Here is a 12192-nt window from a genome sequence, read left to right as displayed (position 1 = left end):
TGTTCATTAACGATTTTGTTAAATACTCTAGAAGGTCTCTAGTAGCTATTATGTTTCCATTTTAATTTTCGATGCTTTCCAAGTGTGATGGAGGCTGCTATAGGAAGGACAACCCCAACAATATAGTTTTCTTTACAATTTAAAATACACTATTCTGTAAATTTACAAAAATAACAACAGCAACGGGAAATGAACGCAACTAGCTTGGGTCTTTCGTCCATGGCTGCGATCATACCAAATGACCTACACAAACGGAACATAATACCTAATTTAAGACACTTTCACACGTTTATCTGAGTAGACCTGACGTTCAACGTTCAACCCAGGAGCTATGTTAAAATTGAAACGAGGCGAATTGATATGAGGTGAATTGATATGAGGCTAAAAGTAAGCACAATATTTCAATAACAAGTTTTCACTCACTCACGACATTACTATTCCGCCCTTGGTACTATGGTAACTAAGATGGACGAAATCGAGCACCCCGATATAAAGTTAAGTAAAATACGCATGCCCAGATTGCGACCCGATATGTTGAAAGAATTAAATACTAAAAACTTGTAAAGGCCTAAGTCTCTTATACCTATGATCACAATAAAAAATAATTAATAGATCACAACTTCATCCCAAAGAACAATATTTACGATTTTCACAACAGACATCAAAGTGGTGTAGACTACATCCTACAGCACCAACATCACATTTGGAAATAATGGATACGGTGGACGGATATCAACAGGGCATAAAATTTACATTGCATTTTTACTGAAAATGTGAAACACCAGAAAAAAACAACAATAAGCAATTGTGTAACCACACAGCGTGTTCCTTCTAATATATTTTCATGCGTATTGTTCAGTACAGTATACAATGTCCTAGTCAAACATGTTCCATTTATACGACAGCAATGAAGTTAAGTTAGGCGGAGGATATCAGTCATTTCGATGTCGATTCTCCACCGATAAACCTTCCCGCCATACAGGAAAAAAACTTCACGAGGAACAATCCAATGAATAAATAAATATACATGCACGAAATACAAAACTACATGTCATTCACTAAGAGGTACACTTCTTTATCATCATAAAGTACTATAAGAACAGCTCACTACTGGTACACTAAAAGCAACAGTGTATAATGGAAGCTTGCTAACATCAGCCACAGCTACCACACACAGCTGATCATTAAAAGAGGTGGTGATGCCGACTGCTGCTTTCTACAGCTATTGCAGAGCTCACGCGACCAACATGCAGGTGCGTTTGAAGTTTAAGCAGCCGCTAAAAAAGTACAGAAACTATCAAAAGCAATGTACAGAAACGCCTAACAACAACAACAAAATCTAAAATGTCACAACGGATGCTTTCTACACACACAAATACTACTAGTAGGGCCAGCCTTCACATTTCGTACTAAGTACGAGAAACTGAAAAGCGGTGCAGACGATCTAAGCTAGTCACGTGACATATAGCAAAGCGCGTTGATACCTTGAGTTCCTTTCGGCCATTATGCGGCCGTTTCGGCCCTCCACCGGTTATAATGAGAGCATTTGCAGCCTGTTGTAATGTATGTCAAACATTTATAATAAATGTATACACCCAACAATAAAGTAAGTCCTCTACAGGGAATTTCTGACTACCGCATGAATGTTCCTTAATTTCCTCGCCATTTCTTTATTGAGTATCACAATCAAACAGCGGTCAACTTTAATTATTTCTTTTCTCTTTGATCTACACTGCACAGCTTTTTAGAGTATTTGACTTATTGTGCCCGTGGGATTTATAGAAAGAGGAAACCCAGTAAACGTCAAAAGAAACCTCCTTTAAGGTAGCTCTCCATATGGCTCCACAGGTTCCACGGCCAAAGCTGCCGGCTATTTGACCAATGTTAGTATGCAGGTTTTGACAATAATAACAAACATGAACAAGATAATTAAACTGTTGTCCGTATAAACATTTACAGCAATCTGACACGTGGATATATAAGGCCTTACACTTCAAAGAAAATAATCATTCAGAATGGGCATATTTTTTTCGAGATTGATCATGTACCGAAAAACTGACACATAACTTTTTCCTCGGATAACGAAATAAAAAGTGGAATTGTTTCGAGCATAGGGCATATCATACTAAATGTGTATGCGTCTGTTATCTTCCCTGTATTTCAAATAATTTAAACAAATATACTATTACTTTTCACATATAGGCCTACCTGTATTTGTATGCAGTACAATTTAATCGTTCATATATTATTCTTACGTCGACATGTATCAAACCTGTAAATGTCCGATAACGTGTATGATGAGAGATTTGAAATAGATGATTTAGTTTACAACAGTATAACAGGGGGATAAGGAAAAGGTAAAACTGATAAATATATTTATTACAGAATAACATAGTGGTGTGAAATAGTGGGAATGAGTGCTTTCATGATTGTATCGTATAAGAACATATCCACACAAGAACAGGAGGGAATGACCCTTTCAGGTCACAAAAGAATTTCCTCAATACATGTCAAGTAAATCCAACGCTTATCTTTGCAGAAGTAGTAAAACATGAAAGAGCCAAACGAAATTAGAAGCCGTTAAGACGTTCTCATACAACAAAATTTTGTTACAGAAAAACAGTTCCGTAAAGAAAACGAAACTCTCGTGGAAAAATAAATAGGTGATAGATAAATACATTTGTAAAGAAAAACAAAGCTGCTATTGAAAACTAGTAATCTATAGAGGAAGAAACGGAAATAACTGTGGCTGGGTGAAAATATATAGTATAATTATGGGAATTTTCTAACAGTCTAGTTTAATATCTCGCTCCTCTCAGATCATGTCATAGGATCACTGTTATTCAAGAGGGACAAACGGATTAAGTGCACAGGGACAAAACAAGCAGGATTATACCCAAAGTTCCGCTAAATGTCCTTACCGGGTCCTGTAGATTCCAAGATGCAGAAAATGAGGTCAATTTTTATTATTTTATTATTTATTCTTGGATTTTGAATACTTTCGATGCTTGTAAAATGTAGTTATTTCTATGCAGCATTATATCAGTCATCATGGAATTACTCATTTTGGAAAGTTAAATCTACTTATTTGATTGGAGTTTTACACCGTGCTCAAAAATGTTTCACTTATACGACGGCGGCCAACATTATGGTGGGAGGAAAGCGGGCAGAGCCCAGGGGAAACACACGACAATCCGCAGCTTTATATCAGGCTGGAGAGGAAGCCATACAGCATGAACTCACAGCGATCGCATTGGTGAGAGGCCTCCCGTCTGGTAACTTAAACTAAACTGCTGTAAAATCAGCAAAATGTTCAGGTAAAATTTTGAATGTAGTCACCCATCTGCATACACATATATAAGAAAGTGTTATATGCAGACCACGCACATACCCAGTCCCAGGCAAGTCTAGCAAAAATACATTCAGCAATGTCCATGTACCTTCACCATTTGTAGTATAGCCACCACCTAGTTTTAGACATCAGTACTTCAGGTGGAATAAATTCTGTGTTACACAGAAAGGTAGACTTTACCTTGATTTCGTCCATATCCTGGTTGACCTTGTTTGGCGATTGGGCTTGGCTGATTATCCGTGTCATTTTTCTCTCACTCTGGTCCAACCAATCACAGAGACTCTTCCATGCATCGTAGAACTGAAGAGATAAAGTACACCACACAAATGATTCGAGAGTAATTTTGATCTAATGACTGTTCAGTAGCGCTGGTGTAAGACCTAAGGCAGCGAATGGGTGGTTAGTTACTGAGGAGTTTCCCCATATGTGATGCACATATATCCACACCATATTGGTGAACACAAATGGTCTTGGACAAACCTTAGATTGCGCAAACAGCCACAGAAGCCTCAGTGACCTCTTATTGTCATCAAAGCCCCATAAACAGTGCATGATGAGAGCCACAAATTCACAAATGCCTTGTCCAAACTCGGGATTGAACCCGCACCTAATGTGCAATGAGTCGCACATGTTACTCAGAAAGACCAGTCGATACATTTCTCAAATAACGTGGTTGAACAAAAAATAATTTTTTCTAATTATTTAGCTCGTAGAAAAAGTATTCAATAAGATGTAAGTGCAAAGTAAACGAAAGTTTGTAGAATGGAAATTATTGTTTACCCGCTTGTCTTCTTTGTGAGCTTGTTTCAAATAGCGTCCTCTCTCGTCGACACGTCGCAATAATTTTTTCCAACGTAGTCGTATCCCAACTAGCAAGTTCTTAATGTAGATGGTATCTTGTTTTCGTCCAAAGTATTTCAGATAGGTTCCAGTTCTATCCAGCTTTTCCATTATTTCTTTCTGCTTCATAACTTCTGCCTTAAAACTCTGTGAAAAAATGGAAATTACTCAAAATAACAGAATGTCGATATCATTTGAAAAGAAATGGAAATAACTAAAAAATTAAAGAATTACAAATATTCAAAAATTTGAAGTTGTTCCCAAAATCCCAAAACAGATTATCTCTCCCATTATTCACGGGTGAAGAAAATGTTTTCAAGTGTTCAAATGATAAAAGGTAAATTAAACTGCTTTATATGTGTAATGAAAATGGTATAATGTTCAATATGCCTTATAGTTAGCTGTTAAATAATTTTTAATTGAAAAATAAAAATATACTGTTAAAATATCTCTTCCATGATACATATGTAGATTATTAAATTTACATTGGGAATATTTAAAAAAAAGAAATACAGATAATTTTAGTGAAAATCTTACCGTATGTGTTTCTATTTGCTTCAGTACTCGGTCCACGAGCTTGCTGGGATACACAAAACCCTTCAGAGTGATCTCAGAGTTGGTCAACCATTCGGTGAATCCTTTAAGAGTTTTGTGGAATTCGCCAACATTCTGGGAATGTTCCTCAAGTTTGTCCTGAAGGAAAAGAAAAAATTACTTCATACCTGAGTAAAGAAATCTTCAAACGTTATATGCATTAATTCAACAGGCACAAACTCAATAAAGCAATACCACCCATTGTCCTTTCCAAGCTCCGATGAGTTCAAGCCAAGCATTAAAACAAGACAGCAATAAATGGATAAAATTTACTGCCATCTACAGGTGCATTACTATCTTCCGAGATTTATACTACCGAGATTTGGTCCGGTAACATATACCGTTTAATTGTCATTTCAATTTTTCCTCTCCTCACCTTCCGCCTGTATGCCCTTTCTTTCGTATCCTGCCATCTTTCCTTCAGTTTGCGCATCTTTTCAGACATCTGGGTCACGTCTTCCGGTTTACATCTCTCCAGAATTTTCTGTCCCTTGGCAACCAGTTCGCCAACGCTGTCCTCCTTGCTCAGCATGTCCTCGAATTGTTTCTGTTTGGGAATCAAAGATTGTCAAGTGAAGCAAAAATAAACAAGTGAAAATGTGGAAGATCAGGTCAGTGAAGCATACCTTCCGCATGTTGATTACTGTAAGTATCAATTTTCTGATACGATATGTTCTCAGCAAACTTATGGTTTTTCTGTTACTAGGATGATAAAATTTGCATATTTTGTAATATTCTGTGTGGAGTGAAGCACACTAGACTGACTTGTGGGTATGGGACAAAAATGGTGTAAATTTTTGTGCACATAAACCAAGTGACCTAGCCTAATATACAGGGTGTCCCAGAAGTCGTGCACCATCCTGATTTTCATTTTTTTCTGTGTTTCAGCTTTAATACTGATTTTAATTTTTTTTTCTGTTTTTCAGAGTTAATTATGGCTAATAAACTAACAGCACAAGAAAGAGTTGAATTGGTTTTTATGTTTAGAAGAGATGGGACAACACACCGCTCTGTAGCTGAAGCATTCAACTTCAACCTGTATGGTGTGCGACTTCTAGGACACTCTGTACGTAATTTCAACCACAGTAGACTAGTGTGGGGAAGCACCAGAAAAGGTACAAATCTGATCTGAAATGAACAGCTCAGGGTGCTTTCCTACCAGTATTCCTTCACAAACAGCAAATCTGTAATTTGTCTATTAAAGCCTCTGATGCAACCAAGGCTATACAACATAGCACAACAACTGGGTCAAGTTATTGACATGTACATTATTTAATATGTACACCCGAACTTGGGTACATACATCAAAAGTAGTGATTCAGCTTGTAAACCGTTATTCCCCACACCGCCGGTATGTCCCCCACATATCCTCCCCAAGGCTGTGTAGAACGGAGTTCTACGTGTCTAGTTGTGGCCAACGTAACTATACTCTAACCTTGGTAACGCACATAACATAGTTACATCGTATGGAAACAAAAATATGTCAACTGTTGCAGTAATATGGCGATTAAATCTTTACGTAAAGGATCACACAGTTCACGAGAAAAATCCTCCATGTACAGACAGCGTTGTAGATAAAATCAGATGAAAAACGTGTGGTGAATAAGACATAATCTCTATCCGTGCTACAAGGGAGATTATTTATAATCCTGCTAATCGGCCAACTAACTAACTAACTGAATACATGTTATTTAGATCTTTACTTTTCATGATGAGACCAATTTATTTACTTTTATTATTGGCGTCGCGTGTTACGTTCAATGTAATTTCGCTCATCTCACGGTTTTACTGTCAAATACTGTTTGCTCTTCGTCTTTCACCAATTAGCTATATTCCCTGATGGCGATATGATATTGCTTTTAAAGTCTGCCAATGGGACAGCGACCTGAATTACCTGTTAATATAGGGACACCAGGGTTATAGTACAGTTAGTCTGTCTTATTAGAATACTTAGGAATATTCGAGACTATAAGTGGGCTTTTGTTTTTACTTTATTCACTGTTTCATAAGTTATAAAAAGAAATTCATTTTCATTCATTTCCTCCAAAGCGAATCAACTTAAAAAATATATTTTTAAACCTTGACATCAAATCATTACGGTCTGACGTAGACAAGTAATCAGTATTGGGGACCTTGCAAAATTTGAGACTCCACAGTCCCATCTGTTCAGAACAATGAATTTGAGACAATAGAATATCATCCAAAACAATTTACCCAGACCACAAAATTGCATGGAGATCCCTAAGCCAGTCACAGTACATGTAATGTTGATAGAAACAGTTAAGAAATTTGTCACAATTTGTGTCTTTCGCTCAGTGTTGTATGTAATTGTTCTCCTTTGTACCACACACTGCTCTGTTTCATACCATTGCAGGATATTATATATTGTTTTTTTTTCTATAGGCCGGAAAGAGGGCCTGAGAATATAATGAAATGATTTAAGCAGAACACCAGAATATTTCATTTATACGAAGGGGGCCAGCTTGTGGTGGGGTGAAACCTTGGGGAAACCCACGACCACTGGCAGGTTGCTGGTTGACATTTCAAGGTACAATTAGAAAGGAAACCGGCTTGAGCTGGACATGAATTTTGGCAAGAGGCTCCTTTGTGATTGTGCTACACCAGCAGGCTTACAACTAAGCCACCGAGGCCACTAGTATAATGAACTTAATTAGTACGAATAATGTGTTACTTTGAATGCATCACTCTGTCTCTTGGCTGTGTCTGGTAGAGCTCCCAGAGGGGCCGGGGATTTCAGATCCATCCTTAGCTCGTTAATCCACTGCAGGAGATCCTCAATAGACCCCACGAATTTTTTCACCTGAATGAAAAATTTAATATTACAGTTGGGTTATCCAGTGATTGTAACATTCTGCTACCATATATACAGGCTACTTAAAACTGATCGTGATTCTAAGATTCACCAATGTACCATATTTTAATCGCATTTTAATATACCAGACGTGGTAAAAATTAAACCTTTTCAAACACAAATATTGCAAGCCCAGTAACGAAATACCACAGTAACAAGGGATTTTTTGTGTTAAAACAATTTAACTTTCTCTCATCCACAATCCACAGTTGCACTTGAAATAATTTTAGCATAATATTTCACAAATTTTAATCAAAGGTAATTTAGCCTCTGAATTCACCGGCAAGATATTTCTCCCACCACCCCCCACCCCCACCCCCAACGTCTTATTCTGAGCAGCATGTATGCCTTCATGAATGGTTTGTTATACTGTTCGACATGTGATGCTTCTATAGGCATCCTGATGTCATCTGTACATCTCAACGCCCAACGGTTACGTAATAAAATGAAAACTTAATTTAATACTTTATTATCAACAAATGTAAATCTATCAAAGGAAATGTGTTCATCATAATCCTTCACCGAAATGTAAAACAAGAGGCGGATAATTTATTAATTTATTTGACTGGTGTTTTCAAGAATATTTCACTGATACAGTGGCAGTCAGCATTACGGCGGGAGGAAACTGGGCAGAGACCGGGGGAAACCCACGACAATCCACAGGTTGCTGAAAGGCGTTTCCACATACGACCGGATAGGAAGTCAGCACGAGCTGGACTTGAACTCACAGCAGCCGCGATGGTGATGGGCTCCTGGGTCAATGTGCTGCATTAGCCCCGCTAATTTTGGGGCTGCGGAGGCGTCCGAATAACGGAGAACTTACCTCTCTAAGGGCCTCTTGCAACTGATTCTGCTTTCCCAGAGTGTTCACCTGTGCCGATTTCACCAGTTCATTCATCAGATTTTTTTTCTCGCTCAGAGGTGAATGCTCATCGCCTGTTCGCTTCAGCAAATCTTCAACAGCTTTGTTCAACTTCCGACTCAAAGCCTCCTGGTTCTGTATATCCCTTTGTATCAGCTGAAATATCGGGTTATTGCATAATTGTTGAAGTGTTTGATTAAGAAACGATCAACAACGTCCTGAAAATAAATTTTTTTTCAAGCGATGAATTTTTGAAACTATGTATGTTTTCTCGTTGGTTTCATTATTGACCGATGTTCTTTTTAATACAACTGCGTTCATCCCTTATTGCTTTCATCCAACCACCGTTCTGAAAAAGTCCCTAGACATCATCCATATATCAGAAATCTTGAATTCATCAAATAATGGTCAAATTCGCTTCCATACAGAAAATTCACAGTTAGAAACAGGCCTTGAGTGTACATCCAAATGCTCTTCCAACCTTATGTTTACGTGTTTTGTTACAAATTCATTTTTATATAACAACTAACCTGGAGACGTTTCAGCCTCGTTTCCAGACATTTGGGATCCGCGTGGCTTTCTGGGATCTTACTTCCGCCTTTGTCGCCTAGAGTGACAGAGTTGATGACGTCATCCATGGCGCTGTCCAATTCTCCAACATGCATGCCCATGTCATTAAGAGATGCCTATATAAGGAAAGGATAAAATAAATACCTGGCTTCAATATTTAATGAAAATTTCACCACTGAGTATCCCATCGCAAGTGTAATTTATGGACATTAAAATTACAGGATAATAAATTGAAGAATTTTTGGAATGAACGCTAGAGCATACATACAACAAAACGTGGTTCTCATAAAAGTTTAAGATCAGTTAAACGATGACGTCAGTTCCACGCCCTCATGGTTCGTTGGCGCAACAGCAAGTCCATTTAAACACCATCAAATTTTGTACAAGACTTACCTCCCTTGCAGAGATTTCTCTGATGAGGTCGCTCCATCTCTGGTTAACGTCTTGTACCGGCCTCTGAAGTGACTCGGCCGCCATTGGTGACGTGTCGCGCAGAGCAGCCAGCTGTTGGTTCAAAGCCTCGAGATCCACTATTTTAGGGTGAATCTGTGTCTTGAATGACTGCAAATATGATATGGGTAAAGTCATGTCAAAAATATTCACTGCTGCAGTAATTAAAATTACATTTTATATATGCTTGCCTGGGAATAATATCTTTCACAATTAGAACGAAAGATTGTTAATTGTTGTTTAGAACAATACTACTTAATTCAGCTTCACTTTCGAAAAACTTGCTCCCTTTATAGCTTAAAAATGTTTGGAATTTTGATTAGATCATAGGAGCGCTTCAGTATTTTAGAGGATAAGCAGCAGAATTTGTTTTTTGTTATTTATAGCATCAGATGGCTATAACAGCTATATTATCGCACCGACCTGTATCTCCTCTGTTTGTTTCTGAAGGCCCCTGGGGTCCATCACCGGGGGATCCATATTCCCCAGTTTGTGTTCCGACATTGGAAGCCAGGACATTATAGACTGAAACCAAAACACGAGGTACATGTATACCAAAACACGAGGTACATGTATACCAAACCATGCCTTTGCCCGCACGGATATTGTTTAAACGTCATTTATTCTCATACTGTTATTAATGAGCTTAAAAGCTACAATATAATTCAGAATCATCTGTACATTTAATATTAATGATTTCAACTTAGCAGGTATAAGTTAAACGATCGTTTGTTTATTTATTTATTTATCTGGTTTTTACTGAAGAATATTTCACTGACACGACTGCAGCCAGGATTATGGAAATGAAAGCAGACACCAGAATAACAATTACATCGAGAGTGTTCTGGAATTTCTCGGCCACCGCGAGACCCTTGTTGAGCTCTTCTTCTCTGTCTTTGGTAATATCTTCCACATCGTCCAACAAAACTCCTAAATCTTCCAGGTTTTTCTTCACTTCAATCTTGCCAGTGGCACCACAAATGGCATCCAGCTGACCTCCGATTCGCTGACAGTCGTTCACCATGTCCTTACACTTCACCATCTCGTTCTTAAATTCCTGCGTTGAAACATAAATATTTGTCAAACTTTAACTATTGATTTCCTTTAAAAATACTTTTAAAACTCAAAACTTTTCGTGCCAGATTTGATGAATGGTAAAATGTACGGAGCCGTAAAAAAATTTATAGTAAAAAATTACCTATGAGGGTAATTTTGCCAACCATATTGTTTTAACTGTATTTATTCCAAGAGAGACAACACGTCACCGATACCAAGATGACATCTGAGAACCAGAGATGGCATTTCGGTCATTGAAATCAATGCTAATATTTTTGAAAAAAAATATCGAACATATGGCCTTTAGCGCGTCAATAATTTCTCATTTAATAGTTACCTCTAGCTCCTTCATCTGTTCCAGTACCGTAGGCGCATCCACTCCGGGCGGCTCCTGGGACAGAACGTTGTCTTTGAGGTCACGGAGTGCAGTGGTGACGTCAGTCATTACGTCATAGAACTTATCTGACACGATGAGAGCGTCATTCAGAGCCTTGTCTCTGGCCGCACCGTCTGCTTGTATGGATGCGCAGAGTTTCCGTACTTCAGACAACTTACTATCCATGTCCTCAACTACAATGAAATGGTGTAATGCACATAACTTGTGTCAACACTAATTCAGAAACTAGGTTTCATTCTTTTGTGTTTTGTGTATGAGTTGTCTCTTCTTGTACATCTTTTGTCTCTGCTTGTCCTCAACTACAATGGAATGATGAAATGGATAACTGGTATCCATCGTTAGATTCAGAAACTATTTTTTCTTTATTTCGCGTTTTTTTTTTTTTTTTTTTTTCCTCACTCTCTCTTTCTCTCACAAGAGCATTTCAGTTATTACTTAGTTTTCCACTCGTGGAACCCACGATTACCATTCACGTTTCAATTCACAAGTTTGTCACAAGTAATGTAATTTAAACCTGTAGCTGTCTTGAACTTAGACATCATTTTCATCTTTCTTTTCAACTGTGATCAACGTACAACAGCTGGATTTCTGATGTTCGTCTAGAAGAGATGATTTAGCACGGTATGTTTGTGTCTTAAAGTGAGCTAATGTTTAGAGTACTGTTAAACCTTCTTTAATGTCACTGCTTCAATTAGAATTAAGTGAAAAAATCGATCAATAGGGACCGTGCCTGTATAGGTTACTACTCTAAACTAAGATGAGATAGTACCGACAGATAAAAACGGGATATTATAATCCCCGGTGGGGATTCTGTTCCCGCCAATATTGTTTTCATTGGATTGTTGTCCATGAATAATTAGACTGGTGAAATAAATGAAATGAAATGTTACTCAACAACCGTAGTCTGTTTTGACCAAGATCACTTACAGTCCATATCTTCGTCATTTTCTTGGTCTTTCAGAGATTTGACGGCATCCGCGGCTCGGTCAATGTACGGCCGTCTCTTCTCTACTTGTTCTAATATAATCTGCGCACAGAAATAAGACAAAGTTCGCTGTACCAACAGTAGTATCTCAGTTCACAATTATTGGACAAGGAGGACTTTGTTCAACATACTATTCAAATTTCACTCAGACTTGAATTTCAATACCAGCGATGGAGTTTTAATCAAGACTTAAGTTAATATCAGTCTTAACTGC

General features: G+C 37.9%; 1 protein-coding gene across 1 annotated transcript in view; it reads right to left on the bottom strand.

The window, feature by feature from the left end:
• The window catches only part of LOC135464345 (microtubule-actin cross-linking factor 1, isoforms 6/7-like), a 49235-nt gene that overhangs the window by 22706 nt on the left and 14337 nt on the right, over positions 1 to 12192 (bottom strand). The window contains exons 15-26 of the mRNA XM_064741770.1: positions 11921 to 12020; positions 10934 to 11166; positions 10373 to 10597; positions 9964 to 10065; positions 9484 to 9651; positions 9051 to 9206; positions 8482 to 8676; positions 7479 to 7607; positions 5163 to 5333; positions 4730 to 4885; positions 4133 to 4339; positions 3533 to 3652 (exon numbers count right to left, since the gene is read on the bottom strand). Coding sequence (XP_064597840.1) covers positions 3533 to 3652; positions 4133 to 4339; positions 4730 to 4885; positions 5163 to 5333; positions 7479 to 7607; positions 8482 to 8676; positions 9051 to 9206; positions 9484 to 9651; positions 9964 to 10065; positions 10373 to 10597; positions 10934 to 11166; positions 11921 to 12020 — 1962 coding nt within the window. The remainder of the gene's footprint in view (positions 1 to 3532; positions 3653 to 4132; positions 4340 to 4729; positions 4886 to 5162; positions 5334 to 7478; positions 7608 to 8481; positions 8677 to 9050; positions 9207 to 9483; positions 9652 to 9963; positions 10066 to 10372; positions 10598 to 10933; positions 11167 to 11920; positions 12021 to 12192) is intronic.

The sequence above is a fragment of the Liolophura sinensis genome, chromosome 4, assembly GCF_032854445.1.
Source record: "Liolophura sinensis isolate JHLJ2023 chromosome 4, CUHK_Ljap_v2, whole genome shotgun sequence".
In the NCBI taxonomy this organism is placed as follows: domain Eukaryota; kingdom Metazoa; phylum Mollusca; class Polyplacophora; order Chitonida; family Chitonidae; genus Liolophura; species Liolophura sinensis.
The sequence above is the reverse complement of the archived record's forward strand: the minus strand, read 5'-3'. Positions and strand labels throughout refer to the sequence as shown.